Here is a 19,314-nt window from a genome sequence, read left to right on the forward strand (position 1 = left end):
CCCTTAGTGAAGATGGCGGCCGCTGCCTCGCCATGTTTGATAGGGTCGCGCCTCTTCCCCTCCTTCAGTCCGGCGTGCAGCGTGCCCGTAGCCAAGATGGCGGCGGAGCCTCTCCGTGGCCGCGCGGGGCGTGCCGGTGCCGCCATCTTGCCTGCGGGCAGGCCGTACCGCTGAGCTGGCCTTGCCGGGTGCGCGGGGCCTGCCGGGAGACAGCGGCGGCGCGGAGCGGGCAGGTGGGTGCTGTGGGGACGGGGGGTCCGTGCTGTCCCTGTAGGAGCGCGGGGGGTGTCAGTGGTGTCCCAGATGGGAGAGGCTGGGGGCGTTCAGTGGTGTATCCTATGGGGGAGGCTGGAGGGGTCGGTGGTGTCCCCTGTGGGAGGTGCTGGGTGTCGAGCAGTGGAGAGGGTTAGGGCTTTTCCCTATGGAATCGCCGTAGGGGTCGGAGGTGGTCGCTGTGGCTTTGCTGGGGATCCGCGGTGTCCCCTACAGCTGTGCTGAGCTGTGGCTGGGTGATCTGCGGTGCCCCCTGTCACACCGCGAGGAAGGAGCAGGGGTGAGCAGTGTGCCCCGTGGATGCTGGAATACTACCACCACTCATCTGCTGAGGGTTTGGAAGGGTCTGGCCTCTCCCCACCTGGAGCACTGCATCCAGCGCTGGGGACAGCAACACAAGAGGGACATGGAGCTGTTGGAATGAGTCCGAAGGTGTTTTTTGGCCTTTTTGTGATGTGCTCCTGTCCATCTGTAAGCGGGTCTGGCTGGCAGCCCGGTGACACTTGTGATGGGTGCTTTGGCCTTCTTTCCCCCGCCAAGGTTTCAGGTGAAGGCTTCAGAATATGTTGAAAATCTGTTTTTCCCTTACCTGAGTCAGGCAGGATTGCCTTGAGGCCAGTATGAGGCTGAGTGGGATGTTAATTGTGGCTCACAAGGGAAAAACCCCTCACATCTAGCTTAGAGTGTCCGATTGCCTTGTTTCTTCTTTGGATTTGATGGTGTTTTAATTGCCTGGAGTGTCTGGAAAGCACCGGACAGAAGAGGTTAATACAGTCACATTGTCCATTTGATAATGGGATTAACTCATTATAGTGTATTGGCTTTGCCCTGCAATGTCTTGTGTCTACATACAGTTTGTTGCTTATGTCCTTTCAGAGCTTCTGCAGTCCCATGGCGACGTACCTGGAGTTCATTCAGCAAAATGAGGAGCGTGATGGTGTGCGTTTCAGCTGGAACGTGTGGCCCTCCAGCAGGCTGGAGGCCACGAGGATGGTTGTGCCCCTGGCCTGTCTTCTGAGCCCACTGAAGGAGCGTCCTGACCTGCCGCCTGTGCAGTATGAGCCGGTGCTTTGTAGCAGGCCGACTTGCAAAGCAGTGCTCAACCCACTCTGGTATTAATTTCTTGGCTAGGGATGTTAATAGAGGATGGATAATACCTAGTTTTTATCTGAGCTTTGCTGCTTCCTTATTCCTCTATTTCTCTGCCTAATGCTTGGCGGCCTCTTTCAGTTAGATGTTGTGGCTTTGTTGAAGTCATACAATGATAGAATCCCAGACTGGTCTGGGTTGGAAGGGACCTTAAAGCTCATCCAGTTCCAACCCCCTGTCATGAGCAGGGACACCTTCCACTAGACCAGGTTGCTCCAAGATCCACCCAGCCCAGCCCTGAACACTGGAAGGGATGGGGCAGCCACAGCTTCTCTGGGCACCCTGTGCCAGTGTCTCAGCACCCTCACAGGGAAGAATTCCTTCCTAATGTCTCATCTCAATCTCTCTGTCAACTTAAAACCACTTTGTCCTATCACTACCTGCCTTTTTCAAAAGCTCTTCTCCAGATTTCTTGTTGCCTCCTTTAGGCACTGGAAGCTACTCTAAGGTGTCTGTGGAGCCTTCTTTTCTCCAGGCTGAACCAGCCTGTCTCCAGAGTAGAGCCGCTCCAGCCCTTGGAGCATCTCCATGGTCTCCTCTGGACTCACTCAAGCAGTTCCACATCCCTAAAATCCATGCATGCATTATGTTGAATGCCAGCCTGTTACTAGATTTGCCAGAACCAGAGGAGAGAGGAGTGCCTTTGGGGAGGCTATTAAGGCAGACATGATATGAAAATGGCCAAGGAGTTTGTGATGAATGATGAAACTTAAGCGAAGATGCTGATTGTACTGATACTGTTCTCTGGGCTGTGATGTTCACTTGGTTTCCTGCTGCCTGTAGGTCAGCTCCCCTATGAGCATCACAGTTGTCTTTGAAGTTTTGCTGATGATTCAAGAGGAACAATCTTGGTCCCAAAATCATGTGATGATCATACATACTCGGAGATTAGTGTTGGGCTGAGAAAAAGTAGGGAAGGCCAGTAAGAGGAAGCAAAAAGAGATGAAGCTCATAAACCAAGAGTATCGCCAGGCTTTACTGCATTTTCCAGGATGTTCTAATGAGCTAAGTAAACTCTTCAGGGCAGGGAACAGCCTATTTGTTCAGTGTTTGCGCAGGATCTGGGTGAGTGGCTCCTGCTGCTTTGTGGCTGCAGTACTTGCATGCTACAGCTGTACAAACAATAAGATGACTGAAATAAGTCCAAGTGTAGTGAAAGAATGATTAGACCTGAGTCTTTGTCTGCCAAACCTATGCTCCAGAGAGCTGTCAGTGGTCTGTCATGCTCACAAGCCTGGAATTGCAGGGCTGGGTGAGCTGATGAACTTTCTGGCAATAGAACAGGAGTTTGAATCCCTAAATCTCTTGTCATTCGAGTTGAGTGTATGGTATTCTGTTTCTTCCTCAGTGCTGTGAACCAGCATGAACTGTGCTGTAAAATCGGTCCTGTGGTTGTACTAATGCTTCATCTTTCCCTTGCAGCCAGGTTGATTATCGGGCCAAGCTCTGGGCTTGTAACTTCTGTTTTCAGAGAAATCAGGTAAGTTGGAAAAAGCATCACCTCTTTTCAGTGAACAATCTTATTGAACATCCCTGGCAAAGGATGTTCAGCATAAATTCCACTATTCTCGATTCCTTCCCTTGGCCTTTTCTCCTGATGAACCCGGAACAGAGTACTTGGTAATGGGTCTGGTTTACCTGACATCTTGTCTGGCTTGAGTTCGGTTTTGCCAGCATGCAGAGCATAGGAAGGGGATAATAATGCTGTCTTTGTCCCGTGTTGCATGTGTTCCACACTATGTCCCGTGTGTTCCCAGTGTGGTTTTTACACTTGACGTTTACTGTTCTTGTCGAGTATGAAATTCATTAGATTTGAGTAGACTTTTGCCATCAGAACTGTCATGTGGCTAAATGAATTCCAGCTATCACTGGTTTAGTCCTACCTTTTATTTACACTGGGTTGAGCAGCTGTCCATACTGCTGGGAACTTGTCTGTGCTTTGGAAAACAGCACTGTGGGTCTCTTGTCATGAGTTAATCAGGTTGCTGCAGTGGCAGTAAATAAAGAGTTGAATAACCACGTCATGAGCAGGGCAGCCTCTGTACTGCAGAGGAGGGCCTACATTTCTGTCCTGCAACTTCCTTGTCCTGAATTTTTTGTTCTCTTTTTCAGTTCCCTCCAGCATATGCAGGCATCTCTGAAGTCAATCAACCAGCAGAGCTTATGCCTCAGTTTTCAACAATCGAATATACCGTGCAGGTACGTGAATCATAGGCAAGTTTGAAACCCCCAGAATTGTCTTATTTGTGACAGATTATGTGTGTATTAGATTTCCTTAAGATAATGCAAATAAATAACATTTCTGCAGCGTGCTTAAGGTAGGGCTCATTTTATTCCTTGGCTGGAGGCATTATGAAGTGTCACCTGGCATATGTACACACCCAGTAAATGCATCTCTTTCCACATCAGCGAGGTCCACAGACACCATTGATCTTCCTGTATCTTGTCGACACGTGTTTGGAAGAGGAGGACTTACAGGCACTGAAGGAGTCCCTCCAGATGTCCCTGAGCCTGCTGCCTTCTGATGCTCTGGTGGGGCTTATCACTTTTGGCAGAATGATCCAGGTTCATGAGCTGAGCTGTGAAGGGATTTCCAAGAGCTACGTGTTTAGGGGCACAAAGGACCTGACAGCTAAGCAAATACAGGTATGTTCTGCCATGTCTTAGGCATGACTTGTGGCAGTGACTTGTTCCTGTTGGCTCTGCTGACACCACTGCTGGTCTTTCAAGAACTGGGCTCCTGTCCTTTCTTCTTGCCTTTGAAGCTTGTCCAAAATACAGTTTGTGTATCCCACATATGGGCTCATTGATCCATTCCTGATGGGAATACAGAGATTAATTACAGTATTGCAACAATACTGCAAATAATGTTTAGTGTTTTAATAGTACATCTCTGCCTCCTCTTTACTATTCTCCAGGATATGCTTGGGCTTTCAAGGCCAGCTGTGCCCATTCAACAGGGAAGACCTCTTCAGACTCCAGAGCAACCTATTATTTCAAGCAGGTAAGCTGCGCCAGCACAGCAGAAGAGCAGGGCAGATGTTTTATGTCCTTTTGGCGTCATGCTTATAAAGCTGGTTTCCCAAGAAGAATCTTTGTAAGAAGATTTAAATAGCATTCTCTTATCACAGCTATATCTCTATTTCAGGTGACAGGTATGGATGGGATTTATCAGAGCTGCTGGCGGTGTATCAGACTTACTGTAGTGTCTTGGGCTTGCAGTTGCAAGAACACAGTTGACATTCAGTCTGGGTTTCTACTTGAAAAACAGAGTAGCTGTCTTTGGAAAGCACATTGCTCAGGAGTTGTTTAGAGCAGGGGCTTGTCTTCTTGATTGAACAACCAGTGGTGGGGCTGGTCTTAACAATCCTGCATACCACCTCCTACCCCTGGCCCAGCAAAGTCCAAAGTCTTTCTTATGCTTGATGTGACTTTGGCTTGTTGTCAGGTCCTGATGTCTTGCGTTGATCAATTCTTGTATTTTGCAAAGGCTTTGGGAAGTGTGGATGTAAGAAGGGCACATGCTACGTGACTTTTTGCTTCTGATAACTCAGTGCAATTTAAGTGTGCCAGGAACAGAGAGGTACTTTCTTCTCTAAATTTCTAAGCAAGAAAACATTTTATTTGGGTTTTTGCAGGTTTTTGCAGCCAGTACATAAGGTTGACATGAATTTAACAGATCTGCTTGGAGAACTGCAAAGGGATCCATGGCCAGTGACCCAGGGAAAGAGGCCTTTACGTTCCACTGGAGTAGCTCTTTCGATTGCAGTTGGTTTACTGGAGGTACTTTTCTTGATGCTGCTGTTGGAGAGGAGGTGGTCAAAGTAAGCACCTGTCAGTCTTTGCTGAGAGGCATGCAGGTGTCAGTCCAGCTTGGTTTGTGGCCCAGTTGCTTTGGCTGGAGAGGTGCAGTTTGTCTCTACGACATTTGACATGTGGGCTGGGGGTTTCCATCTAATGATAAATACACAGGTGTTTCAAGGTCTCTGATTCTTGTGTGTGTCACCATGTGGAGGTGATAGGATGCACTGGGTTTATCCGACCATCATCTAAGATGTCAGTAAAAAGAACAGAAACTGCCTGTTTCCTGTTACAAGACATGAAGCTTGACGTAGCTTGAGTCTAGACATGAGAGTGCTGTGATTGTCAGGAAACGCATTGCTATTTATTGAGGTGGGCTCTAGCAGAGACAGGTCCCTAAAGCATTGGTTGCCATTTAATAATATTTTCCTTCCCCTCCCCCCTTAACATAAGTCTTTATTTTTATTTTAGGGCACATTTCCAAACACAGGGGCCAGAATAATGCTGTTTACAGGTGGGCCACCAACACAAGGACCAGGCATGGTGGTAGGAGATGAGCTGAAAACACCCATCCGTTCTTGGCATGACATAGAGAAGGACAGTGCAAGGTTCATGAAGAAGGCCACCAAAGTAGGTGCTAGTGCCTGCTGGGAATGTTTAAAACCAAAACCTGAATGTTGTGTCAGAACACTAAATGAGGGGAAAGTACATAACACAAACCTATGCTGCTGTTTTGACAGCTGCTCAGTGTCCTTCCCTACGGAACAAACATATTCCATTCTCTGGATGTGGGAACTGTATGTCCAGATATTTGCATGGTTGTCCTTGAAGTGTCTGAGCCTTTTGTGTACGTTACATTATGAGAATGGTCAAGGGAAGGGTAAAACCCACTTCCTTCCAGTTACCTCCCCAGTACAGTCTTGTGCCTTCTCAGAGAAAGAAGTATTGCAGTATAGTTTCTTAGCTGATGGTGGGTGGAGAGTTTGTTCATCGACATCATTGTATCTCTTTCTGGGGAGGGGAAAAGCTGTTTTCTAAGAATTGGTCACTTCCAAAAGTGTCCTTTGTCTTCTTGACCTATGACTTCCAGTACCTAAAGTAGGCCTGCAAGAAATCTGGAGAGGGGCTTTTGACAAGGGCCAGCAGGGACAGAACAAGGGGGAATGGCTTTAACCTGACAGAGGGGAGATCTAGATCACATAGTAAGAAAAAATCCTTTACTGTGAGGGTGATGAGGCGCTGGCACAGGTTGCCCAGAGAAGCTGTAGGTGCCCCATCCCTGGCAGTGTTCAAGTCCAGGTTGGATGGGGCTTGGAGCAACCTGCTCTAGTGGAAGGTGTCCCTGCCTGTGTCAGGGGGTTGGAACTGGATGAGCTTTAAGGTCCCTTCCAACCTGAACCAGTCTGGGATTCTATGAAAAAAAACCAACCAGTTAAAATGGTACAAATGTCAGACATGAACGTGCCTGTCAGCTTAGAGAAAGCAGTATGGCACCTCTGACATGCAACTCAAGTGCATCCAAGGACAAACTTCCTTGGAGGGAGAAGTGTGCTCCAGCAGTAAGAGCAGAACTGTTTAGCTACCAGAGCACGTAATCACATCATTTGAACCTTGTGTTTCATGGGTTAGCCTCAGCTGGAGAGCAGTATTAAAACTGCCCACTGCAGCATCCTGACCACCATGTGTGTTTCCCCAGCACTACGAGACGCTGGCTAATCGCGCTGCAGCCAATGGGCATTGCATTGACATCTATGCCTGCGCCTTGGATCAGACTGGACTGCTGGAGATGAAGTGTTGTGCAAACCTCACTGGGTATGTTCACAACAGGAGTGCACAAAGGTGGCACCTGTGCTTTATTTTGTTGTTGTTTTGGAGGGGGCCAACAGTTCAGAAAGCAGTTAAGTTTGCAAAAAGGTGAGATTTTTACCAGTCTTTTCTAAACTGTGGTTTGAATTTGCCAGGAGTTATATGGCAAACCTCACCTGATCCCAAGTCCTCATTTCTGAAGTCTCAAAACAGCATGTGAATTAGCACTGTTGGTAGAAAACTCCATGTCCTGCTTTGAGAAAGGTATTCTAAGCATGGTGCAACATGTCCTTTGCAAATGCTTCCTGCCTCCCTGGGAGATAGCAAGTATCCTTTCCAGAATTTATGGGATAGATCTGCCGTGCTTTGTGATGTGTGCATGACTGAAGTGCCAGCAGAAGAGCAGACTGTCAGGTGCTGTGGGTAGAAGCTTTCCTTGTCTGGGCCAAATTCTCTCCACTTAACAGCTCACTTGTGCTTTCTCCAGGGATTCTTGGCTTCCCCGGGTCTAGTTTTAAGTGACATCTCTAAGGGGTACATGTCTTGTGTTCTATATCACTGAAACCAGTTATGATCTCTGTGAGGATGGCTGTGTGCTAAACCAGGCCTTTTGGGTGCTCAGCATGTCTTATCAGCCATTACGTCTAGACAGTCAAAGGAGGGTTTGAGCAAGGTATTTGCAAGTTATCATGTAGTGTGGAGTAAGCAGCAGATTGTTTGACCTGTTGATTGTGTTCCTAAGCTCCATCTGATCAGCCCTGGGTTTACCAAGGCACTGTGGGGAGGCACAACACAGACCCATGCACCTGCAGGCATCCTATCTGTAATGTGGCTGGTTCCAGCCCTGATCCAGGAAAGCAGGCTGAGTGAAGCTCTGTCCTTAGCTGAAGTATTTCTAACTGGTGAAACATGAGCATTTTTAAGACAGCTAAAGGGATGGGCAAGAAATGTAGTTGAGAAAGCAAGCTGGCCAAGATGGAGCATTAACATGTCTGGCTTTGGAGGAGGCTTCCATGAATCTGCACTCCCTGATGTGAATTCTACCTATGCACAGGCATGCTTTAAAACAGGTCTGCATGTGTTTGCATGCATAAGAGCTGGAGAGACGTATTCTTTGTGATTTACTTCCAGTTCCCAGTTGCTTCAGTTCCTTTACGTTTTGTTTTTCCTTTCCCAGAGGACACATGGTGATGGGAGACTCCTTCAACACTTCCCTCTTCAAGCAGACCTTCCAGCGGGTGTTTAACAAAGGATTCAATGGGGAATTTCGGATGGCTTTTGGTGCATGTTTGGACGTAAAGGTTAGAGATTAGTTTCACTGGATGACATTAATTGGGAAAGAAGAGTGCTGGTGATTTTAAAAACCCAAACCACTTTTTTTTTTACCTTGTTCTAGACCTCTAGGGAGCTGAAAATTGCAGGAGCTATTGGACCATGCATATCCCTGAATGCTAAAGGGCCATGTGTCTCTGAAAGCGTAAGTTTCTGACATGGAAAAACCTTTAACAAAGAAGTAAATGAACAGTGCAAAGTTTCTGTCTAGACCTACAGCTCAGCTAGAATGTCAGAGTTTTCAAGGAGAAGAACAATTTGGAAACATCCCTAGGAACAGACAGTCTTTCCTAGATGGAATTCTTGCCCCATAAGGCTTTCTTTTAATTGTGGCCTTCAGTAGCTTGATTCACACCCAAAAGATAACAGATCCAGAATGCCTGCTATTACTTGTACCTCTGCTCAAAGTACAACACAAGCTTCCCTTACCTGCTGCTAGAGATAAAAAGGCTGCTTTCTTTTTGATCCTGTGCAGGAGCTTGGAATTGGAGGAACCTCTCAATGGAAAATTTGTAGCCTGGATCCCAGCACAACTCTGGCCATTTACTTTGAAGTGGTAAATCAGGTCAGTCCTGGCTTCTCTAGGTTTTTGGTCTTTTTCTTTTCACACACCAAACTGTTTCAGGGTCAGAAAGTGCAATGACATCCCCTGTGTGGCAGATGGGTGGCTGCAAAGCAACCAAGTATTTTGTGCTAAAGAAATAGTCTCTGAAGTTGTTTTCATATGCATAAATTGTCTATTTTTTTTGTTCTGTACAAACCCTGAATTCTTTCCTTGTCTTCTTCCTATAGTAGTTATTTAACAAAGAAAAAATTGTCTTTTTTTGCCAGTAGGTGCTGTGGAGAATATAAATACTGTGGAGAATGAAATTACACTTTTAAATAGCAATGGAGACTTGGTCCTCCAAGTTGTAATAACTTGATGGCTTAGAAGTAACTTTTGGCTGGAGAAGGTTCTGAGCATGTGGCAGCTGGAAGCTACAAAAGCTACCCCAAAGGAATCCTGTTCCACATGTCTGTCTCTTTGTCTTCTCTGCTGTGTGAATTTGTTACTCTTTGGAATAGGATCGTAGTCTCGCAGCACCTTCGCTTAGACCTTCTACTGCCATTCTTAAGTTCATTGCTATAGAGATGACAAGTGGCTGCCATCCTTTAAGGGACAAGCTGAGTCAGTGTCACATCCAATATTAAATGGGCCCAACACCCCTTGATTCTAAGGGCTGCTGGAAAACACAATGCTAATAGATGTGTCTCTCTTCTCTGGTCCATCTCTACCTTCTACTTAACTCTGTGACTGCTCAAATGATTCCCTGCAGTGCAGCTCTCTGTAGCTTACTGTTATGGAAAAGCCTCCCTGTTTTGAAGGCTTACCTTGTTTTATTTGCAGCACAACGCACCGATACCTCAGGGAGGACGAGGGGCAGTGCAGTTTGTCACTCAGTATCAACACTCCAGTACGCAGAAACGCATTCGTGTCACCACCATAGCCAGAAAGTGAGTGTCTCCTGTCAGTCCTTTGGCAGAATGGGAGAAACTTAACACGCAGTTTGTGTTGGAATTTGTCTAGCATTTTGTTGCATGCATTGGCTGTAGAGTATTTGGCACCGGGAAGTTGAATCTGGTTTGAGTTTTGCTGAAGGTGAATGCATGTAGCACTAACCCTTTACTAACCCTATAGTTGGGCAGATGCACAGAGTCAGCTCCAGCACATAGAAGCTGCATTTGACCAAGAAGCAGCCGCTGTGCTGATGGCACGACTGGGAGTGTACAGAGCTGAATCTGAGGAGGGACCTGATGTTCTGCGGTGGCTGGACAGACAGCTGATCAGACTGGTAAGACCCAAAGACTGCAGTTGGGTGCATTCTCGATTCTAGTAAAAATGGTCTCTGGAAACGGGAACAGGATTCTCTTTCCAGACTGACTTGCTTCTTCTGTGCTCTGATTATGGTCATACAGTTGCAGTACACAACAGCTCAGTAGCCAGTATGATCAGCGAATTTGGGATGGGGTAGGTAAGCATCCCATCATGCTGAAAGGGTGAAAGTGAGATTACAGAAGTGACAGTGAAACACAGAATACTGCAGGTGGGAAGGAACCTCCAAAGGTCTCTGGTTCAATCCCGCTGCTCAGAGTAGGCCCAGCTTTGAAGTTAGAACAGGTTGCTCCAGCTCTTGTTCAGCTGAGTTTTAAAGAACCCCAAGGACAGAGTTTCTCTTGTTTCTCTTGACAACCTGTTCCAATGTTTGATTGCTGTGATTCCCATCCGCTCCCTTTCCCCCATCAGAATCTCCACTTCCCCAGCTACCAGACAGCAACATGACTCCCTAATCCCATTCTTCACTAGGCTGAACAAACCCACCTTCTTCAGCCTCTCTTTCTGCATGAGGTGCTACAGCCCCTGACCAGCTTGGTGGCCTTTGCTAAAGTCACTCCATTATATCCATGCCTGTCTTACACTGGGGAGCCCCAAACTGGACAGAGCATTCAGGTGTGGGTTCACTGGTGCCAAGTTCGGGGTAGTAATTACTTCTGCAGCTTCATACTGTCTTTTGCTTTGAACTGCACAAGCCTGATTGCCTAAATTAGTTCTGGCCTTGTCCAAACACCCACATGGAGTTGATACTAACAGATCAGATACTAAAAAAGCCAGGGCCAGTATCAAATAAAGATTTGAGTGTCAAAACACACATGGGCATGATGCATGCTGAAATGACTGTGGAGTCATGTATAGTTAAATTCCTCAAACCATTTGATGCTGCTTATTTTCAGTGAAGCAGTTGGTGAAATGCAGCTGCTGCTGGTCTAGAAGGAAGCGGAGTAGCTGCAGAAGTGTTTCACAGTGTACAAAGCAGCTTAGGTACGAGACAGTATGCCTCATATAATGGAAAAAAGAAATGGGTAGTACTAGCAGCACTATTTCTTTCATTCTTAGATAGTTTCAAATCTCCATTTAATATATGTAAATAGATAAATAGATCACATCATCATTCTTGTTCCCGGAAGACACAGAAACCACTGACTTAAAGAAAAATAGGCTTTAAATTTTATCTTACTTGCTGTTGTCGTGTTCATGCCTTGGTTACTCTGCTTAAAAACAACCAAAAGAACACCCTTTAAAAAAAAAAAAAAAGTGTAAATTCTAAAAAAGAAATAAAAAAAATAGAAATAACCAAACTATCCATTTTGCTTCCAACAGTGCCAGAAATTTGGACAATACAACAAAGATGATCCCAACTCCTTCAGATTGTCAGAATCCTTTTCTTTGTATCCCCAGGTAAGTATGTCACTTCCCACAGTATGGGAAAAGCATGCCAGGGTGGGTGTGAGTGATGATAAAAGATCTTGTATCATTTATCAGCTTCAAGATGGGAGGCACAGATGCTTTTTTAATTTGGTGGGCTGCTCCTGCAGTTCAGTGCTACAAATGACTGAGAAGGAAAGAACTCTGAGGAGTTAGTAAGGGGATTTGCAGTTCAGAAAGACTGGACTTGGGTGCAGACGTTTTGACAACTTGCTGAAATGTCTCCTCTCACTCATCTTTCTGGTGCAGTTCATGTTCCATCTGCGACGCTCCCCATTCCTGCAGGTCTTCAATAACAGCCCAGATGAATCTTCTTACTACCGTCACCACTTTGCTAGGCAAGATCTGACCCAGTCTCTCATTATGATCCAGCCCATCCTTTACGCTTATTCTTTCCATGGCCCTCCTGAGGTGAGTCCCTGTTTAACAGGAAGAGGTGGATCAATCCAAAACAATGAGTATTCAGTCAGAGTAACAGTATTTCAGTAAAAAGGCTCTTATGTTATTTTTTAATCGAGGTAATTATTAAAGGATGGGATGGAGCAATGTGGAATATGAATTGTGTTTTCAGTAAGTTTACAGCTTGGATTAACTTAATATCCCAAAACACACAAAAAAAACCCAAACCCATTCCTCTCCCCCTTGCCAAGCCACTGCTCCTGCCTCCAACATCCACTGAATGTTTTAGTCTGTTTCCACACACTTTTGCTTCTTTACCAGAGGCTGCCACGTCCACTTTGTAAGTCAGCAAGCCTCAGCCCTTCCAGATCATAATCTCTCACCAGCTGCTTGTTTTCAGTTGTTTAACTATTCAGTGAACAGACAAGGATTCCCTTAAACTGACAGCTTTCCCATCAGACACACTGGAAGGAACGTGTCTGGTGGGAAAGAAATGCAGGAGCTGCTGAAGTAACTTAAAGCTTCCTTGGCAGCATTTGTCACAGGTCACACATTATTTCTTCTTATTTTTGAGATACTTTTGTTCAAGATAATTTGAAATTAAACATGGATAGCCATAGGAATCACTATCTTGCATCCTGTGCTTCAGACAGCAGCTGATAACTCACTGCTCCATGCAGATACGCTCCAGGAGGCTGACCACGCTCTGCAAGGTGTTTGCATGGACTGAGTAGCCTTTGCTGGAGTTACGTCTATACGGGCTCGGCCAAGCAAGCTGTTTGGCCAACTGTGAGGGTTAATACAGTTCTGAGGGCTTAGTGGCACCTCCAGTGTGCCCAGGCAGCCAAGAAGACCAACAGCTTCCTGGCCTGTATCAGCACTAGTGTGGCCAGCAAGGCCAGGGGAGTCATCATCCCCCAGTACTGGGCACTGGTGAGGCTGCACCTTGAATCCTGTGTTCAGTTTTGGGCCCCTCACTACAAGAGAGACATTGAGGTGCTGGAGCAGTGTCAGAGAAGGGCAATGAAGCTGGTGAAGGGCTTGGAGCACAAATGTGATGGGGAATGACTGAGGGACCTGGGGGAGGGGTTTAGTCTGGAGAAGAGAAGGCTCAGGGGGGACCTTATCACTCTCTGCAAAGGCTCAGGGGGGACCTGATCACTCTCTGCAACTGCCTGAAAGGAGGATGGAGCCAGGAGGGGGCTGGGCTCTGCCCCCAAGGAACAAAGGATAGGACAAGAGAAAATGGCCTCAAGCTGCGCCAGGGGTGGTTTAGACTGGATATTAGGAACAATTCCTTCCCCTAAGAGCAGTCAGGCATTGGAACAGGCTGCCCAGGGCAGTGGTGGATTCACTGTCCCTGGAAGTGTTCACAAACAGTGTAGAGCAGGCCCTCAGTGCCATGGGTTAGGGGTGGCCTTGGCAGCCCTAGGAGAACAGTTGGACTTGATGATGTTGAAGGTCTTTTCCAACCTAGCTGATTCTATGATTTTGACTTTGTTCATTTCCCCAGCCAGTGCTTTTGGACAGCAGCAGTATTCTCCCTGACAGAATCCTACTGATGGATACTTTCTTCCAGATAGTTATCTACCTTGGTGAGGTATGTTGAAACACATTGTTTCTCTGTTTGCACACCTTCGCTCCTGCCATGCATGCAGACAACATCACTGAGAGAGCCAAATAAGTTGCTTGCAAAGCCCACACTAACATAATGACATCACATATGTGCTGCCAGTTTTAACACGATTTCCCTCCCCAGTGTCCTAACAAAACATCCAACTGGAGTCGCTAAGGATGTGTTCTGCACTGAGATACAGCTCTCGTGCTAGTTTGGTGTCCTGTTTTCTGATGGGATAGAGTTAATTTTCCTCCTACTTCCAAGTATCCATTACCAGGACACTTGGTAATGAAGGAGGTCCCTTACCATACCTGGTAAAGGCCAGAAAAGCTTGGAACTAAGCAGGGCAGAGAGCTGCAGTTTGCTATGCAGATCCAGTTTGATTTTCAGCTATGTGGCATACTTGGTTACTGGGTTTTGACACGTAAATACTGCTGTTCTTAAAGAAATGGGTTATGGATTTTTCCAGGCTTTGCTTTTAAATACTGGGAAGCATTTTAACTCTTCCCTTTGTTTTTGAACTGAGCTACTTCACTCATATTTAACAATTGTTATTAGGATACTTGAAGTTGGGCATGCTAGTTTGTGGCAGCTCCATTATTAGCTCCTGACTTCATTCCATGAGGTTAGTTCCCTTTGAGAGGTGTGCAGGGGTACCCGACTGACATGAAAGGGAGTTGAACACTTGAGTCAACAATGACAAAGAGTTACCTTAAAGAGTTTCTACATGTTGTTGGAGAGCAAGACACTCAGCAACTGACAGACACTAAATAGTGTCATTGCCAGAGGTAGTGAAAAGTGTGCATTCTGCTGCCTCAAAGCATGCAGGTTAAAAAGGGGAGGCTTGAAGACATCTCTACTAGTTTTATATCCCCTTCCTGTCCTGTCAATAGACTATTGCACAGTGGCAGAAAGCTGGTTACCAAGAGATGCCTGAATACGAAAACTTCAAGCACTTATTACAAGCCCCACTGGACGATGCCCAGGAAATCTTGCAGACCAGATTCCCGATGCCGCGTTACATCCACACGGAACATGGGGGCAGTCAGGTAAGGAGGTTTATTGAGGAGCTCTTTCTGTTGTTGAGTAGAGCAAATAGCTGTCTTTCTGCTTTACTTCAGAAGGATGGTTCTGTAAATACAGTGGTAATTTAGCTCTTTGAAGTACAGAGCTTGCATATTTTCTGATAAGCTTTTACTACAACTTCATCCTTTAATAAGACAATCACCTGCTGGATATGCTTTTGAAATATGAGGATGAAAAAAAAAACCCAAAACCCCCAAAAGCCAGGTTAAATATCTTTTTATTCTGCAAAGAGCTGGGAAATAAATGCTTTGGGTATGTATCTAAACTTACCCAAGACAGGAGTGCAGTTGGCTTGCAAGGACAATGTGACCATCTGTTCCTTTAGTCTCCAATGCCAAGTGTAGATATAAAATACTTCTATTTTTGCTCTTCCTGGAATTACAGTTGTGCTGTGCTTGCCTGTGCCTGGTTTGTTTGTAGCAGTGAAGAGACAGGAATTGACGCTCTGAAACAAAGATTTGGTATTCATTTTTGATGTGACCATGTTATGCTGTTCCTACACTGACCTCTTTGCTGAAGAGCAGATGGGGGCACGTGAGGGACAGTGCTGGTGACATGCCTGTGTCGCATGGAACCAGAGCTACCCTGCCAGGTGAGTGCCCCTTGGAGACAAGTTGTCTGTGGAGCAGGACTGTTTCTGGACTTAAAACCCACTTATGTTAAATAAGTCCCTTGCTTGCAAAAGCAGAGGGACATCACTAGTCATGGACCTAGGGCAGTAAGAAGTCTTGAGGAGCTGAGAGTGCTGTCAATTTCCATCTTACATTTACTTCTCTAACATTTTGTCTTAATAGGCCCGGTTCCTCTTGTCTAAAGTGAACCCTTCTCAGACCCACAATAACCTCTATGCATGGGGACAGGTAAGCAATGGAAGAGCTGCTCATGTTTAGAATGTTGTAAAATAATGTACGTTTACAGATTTGTCTACATAGCAGCCAACCCAATTCACCACATGGCACAAACCACAAGCAGGTTACATCTGTTCTCTAGTTCTTGCCTAAGAGATTTTGCAGAAACCTGAGTGGATCTGAAGATCTTACAGTGCTTTGCAGTGCAAAGAAACAAGGTTATTACTGTGTGCTAAAGGATCTGGTAATGGAGTAACCAGCTTAGGAGGTTAGGTTTTTATGCAACTGGCAAGGTAAACAGTGGCAGGAGAAGAGTAGTGTCCACAAAGAGTGCTTTGCCCCTTTGATATCTCTGTATCCCAGCTACATGTGGGACACAGGCAGACCAGGAGCATTTTCCATGGTGGCTGCTATTGAAGCGAGCAGCTACCTTGATGTACAGTATGTTCTTACAGGTTTCAGATGACCTGATGAAAAAATTTATCTGCACACTTTCCCTATGACTTAAAACTCTTAGGTCACAGTGTATTTAGCATTCTGGAGAGAGTACCTTGACTATAGATACATATAGGTGTATTTTACCTGAGAATACTAGATTCTTATAGCCTCCTTACCTTGTTTTGGGCAGCAAAATTCCTAATGCTTTAGAAAGAAAAGACTTTCTTTTTGGGATTGCACTAGAGGACAGTGTCAGAACTGCTGCCAAAGAGCAGCATCTTTCCTCTTGCCATCTGTCCTTTGCAGGGAAAAAGGTGGTTGATTTAGCAGGGAATTACTTCAGAGCACTGACATCTGATTTGCTTTCAGTTAGTCATTCTTTCTTTATGTGTCTGCAGGAATCGGGAGCTCCAATCCTGACGGATGATGTGAGTCTCCAGGTATTCATGGACCACCTCAAAAAGCTGGCAGTTTCCAGTGCAGCGTGAGTTTGATCAAACCCAGAAGCAAGAGCAGAAGTTACATAGATCATGTGGATAACGGAAATGGAGCGATTAATTTTACATTTCCTTCTCTCTTTTAAAGGTTTTTAAGTATTAAATGAAAGAAATATGCAGGGAGAGTTTTTACTTGGCCCTTCTAGATATTAATTTATTTGTATTCTTTTTTGTCTCCCCGTTTTTCATACACTGTAATTATAGAGATACAGGATGTTTTAGCCAGTACAGATTTTAACAGTCTTTATCTTGCTTTGTAACGGTGCGTGTACTTAGTTGTCTTTTTAGCAGCCAGGGCCTGTATTAATTAAAAATGAAACTGGGTGAGAGCATTACTGCTTAGTGCTCCCCCCAGTTCAGCCGTATGTGCAGTGGACTTGGCCTTTCTCCTTTCTATTTGTAAAGACGTTAACTGGGGTACGTGCGTCCTGCTGGAAACACGGAGGAGCGCAGATCTCGACCGGGTCCGCCAGTCCCCTTCACTGTCCCATACCGCCATCTTGCTGCCCCCCGCCCGCCATGTTGGGACCGTTTTCACCTTGCAGCCAGGGCGCATGCGCGCACCGGCTCTCTCCGCCCCGTTGGCGGCAGGGCCCGACCAGTGAGCGCGGGCGTTGCTATGGCTCGGAGTAAGTTGCGGCTGGCGGTGTGGAACGCGCGCGCGGCGCTGCTGTACTCACTGGGCGGCTGGACCGCACTGGGAGGCATGCTGCACTACACCATGACCAGCGGCGGCGAGGGCGGGGACGCGGCCGGTACGGGCGAGCTCGGCACCGGGTCCGGGGACGCCGCCGGGGGTCACCTCGGAGGGGCGTGAGGTGGCCGAGGGTGGGCCTGGCGGAGGGGCGGGGCTTGGAGGAGGGGGCAGCGATTGGCTGAGGGTGTTGGCTGGGGACGGGGATTGGCTGAGGGAGGTGGCTGGGGGCGGGTCTCGGGCACCCTCCGCGGCCCTGTAAGACGCTGCCCACGTTTCGGCTGTTCCCTCGGCCGGGGCCGGCCGAGCCGGGGGCTGTGCGCCCAGCTCTGGGGAGAGGTGGTTGCCGGGTGCGAGGGCTCTGCCTGGGGCCACTGAGCTGCAGGGCCCGGCAGGGTGCCCGGGGCGGGCTCCTGCTTGGCTCGGTGTGAGCCCAACGGCGCCTGGCGTGCCGAGGGGGATCGACATGAGGGAAGCGAAGTCCCGCGTTGAGGGAACAGTGTGCTTCGTCGCTTTGTTTGCAGTGTGGCAAGGATTCAAAGCTGCACCTGGGGACGTTCAGACGGGGCATCAGGAAGCATTTCTTTATAGAGAGGGTGGTCGAAGTCTGTCAGTGTTTATTTGGGCAATGCCTTTAATAACATGCTTTAACATTTGGTCAGCCCTGAACTGCTCAGGCGGTTGGACTAGGTGATCATTCCTTTCCAACTGAGATAGTCTTTCGCATCCTTTCCTTTCGCATCCTATCAGCTCTGTGTTGCTCTTGCTCAGCATTCTGCGCCTTATTAAGGTGTAGTAGCATGGAGGTAGCTGTAATGTGGAGAACATGAAGGCTCTTTGCAGTTGCTGCTGCTGTAGTACCAATGTTAGTCCAGCACCAGTGCAGCAATGTAACTTACCCTAGTGAATCCTTTTTTCTGTCCATACAGTCAGCAGATCCTTGCTATCTATTTCTTACACCTTGATAATAAGCAAAGAGAAGCCCGCGTGGCTGCTGTTCGCAGTGATGAAGGGATAAAATGTTTCCATTGCTATGCTTTTTTTTATTTATTCTTTTTTTCTTTTTTTTTTCTTCCCCTTTTATTCCTTAGAGAATAAAAGTGATCCTCAGGCAAAACCAGCACCCAGGCAGGAAATACACACGACAGAAACAGCTTTAGGATTTAAAGTGACAACAATAACAACATACAGGGAAGTTGAACCTCCTATTACTCGACTGCTCAGGCGTGTGAAGTCATACTTTTTTCCTGATGACAGCCCTCCTCCCGAAAACTGAGCAGTTTGCAAGCTCAGGACTTTGTGCTGGTACCTCCAAGAGTCATCCTGGCACCAGCCTGTCAGTGGAAAACTCTTCTCCTGCATGGCTAAAACGACAGCTCCATTTGGGACACAGCTCGGCAGGACTTGCAGGCTTTGCTCGGATCGTCGCTGTTCTTTGCACGTGTATCGAAGTTGCTAACCATGAACTGGGCTCAACTAGCTGTGCCGCCAGGTGTGGATGAGGCTGGTTGTCACCTTGGTGTGCTGTCGCCAGCGGTCTGACCAGGTGGCCCTGGTGGCTTTGCTTGTGAAGTTGGTTTGTGTGCAGGATGTACCTGTACCCAGGATGGCTCCTCTGATCACCTCTGAAATGGATGATTTAAAGATTAGTAAACGGGAAGGAACGTGGTTTAATCTTTCTGGTCCAAGAGTTGTTAATCATCCTTCAAATAAAAGCTTCCAGGAGATGAATTACAAGTGCAGAAATACTGATGTAAGCTGAAAACTTACTGATGTAAGCTGAAATCTTCTCTGCAGCATGCCCTTGTTTCTATAGGGGCTTCCCTGATCCTTATACCTGCTGCCTCCTGTTTGTAGGGTACTGCTACCCAGACACTGTGTCTGTAACTCACTCCCATTCTACAGGGTTAGATTCTTATGGACATTGCCTCCTTCCCTTTAGAAATCTACTCCTGGCTGCTCTTTCCTCCTGGTGTTTTGCCCAACTTCTCCTCCTGCTGACCCTTGTTGCTACAGAGGCTCCTACCACCTATAGGGGCTGCCCCCAGCCCCTGCTCTCTACAGGGGCTTCC

General features: G+C 46.9%; 2 protein-coding genes and 1 long non-coding RNA gene across 3 annotated transcripts; 2 read left to right on the forward strand and 1 right to left on the reverse strand.

Moving 5' to 3' along the window:
• Nucleotides 1–149: 149 nt before the first annotated feature.
• Nucleotides 150–16,924, forward strand: SEC23B (SEC23 homolog B, COPII coat complex component). Its single transcript, XM_065679609.1, has 20 exons — nt 150–233; nt 1,150–1,385; nt 2,845–2,902; nt 3,535–3,621; nt 3,832–4,068; nt 4,341–4,426; nt 5,061–5,205; nt 5,695–5,853; nt 6,920–7,035; nt 8,207–8,330; nt 8,426–8,506; nt 8,837–8,926; nt 9,749–9,855; nt 10,040–10,193; nt 11,558–11,635; nt 11,912–12,073; nt 13,575–13,661; nt 14,573–14,728; nt 15,560–15,625; nt 16,450–16,924. The coding sequence occupies exons 2-20, from the start codon at nt 1,165–1,167 to the stop codon at nt 16,537–16,539; spliced, it is 2,304 nt and encodes a 767-aa protein (XP_065535681.1). The 5' UTR covers nt 150–233; nt 1,150–1,164; the 3' UTR covers nt 16,540–16,924.
• LOC136014694 (uncharacterized) lies at nt 11,600–17,361 on the reverse strand. The gene is made up of 3 exons (XR_010612830.1): nt 17,229–17,361; nt 15,036–15,210; nt 11,600–12,081 (listed from the first exon to the last, which is right to left on the reverse strand). It is a non-coding gene; the product is annotated as an uncharacterized LOC136014694 (long non-coding RNA).
• SMIM26 (small integral membrane protein 26) lies at nt 17,110–18,973 on the forward strand. Its single transcript, XM_065679613.1, has 2 exons — nt 17,110–17,283; nt 18,326–18,973. The coding sequence occupies exons 1-2, from the start codon at nt 17,168–17,170 to the stop codon at nt 18,516–18,518; spliced, it is 309 nt and encodes a 102-aa protein (XP_065535685.1). The 5' UTR covers nt 17,110–17,167; the 3' UTR covers nt 18,519–18,973.
• Nucleotides 18,974–19,314: the final 341 nt, after the last annotated feature.

The sequence above is a fragment of the Lathamus discolor genome, chromosome 5 (assembly GCF_037157495.1).
Source record: "Lathamus discolor isolate bLatDis1 chromosome 5, bLatDis1.hap1, whole genome shotgun sequence".
Classification (NCBI taxonomy): Eukaryota; Metazoa; Chordata; class Aves; order Psittaciformes; family Psittacidae; genus Lathamus; species Lathamus discolor.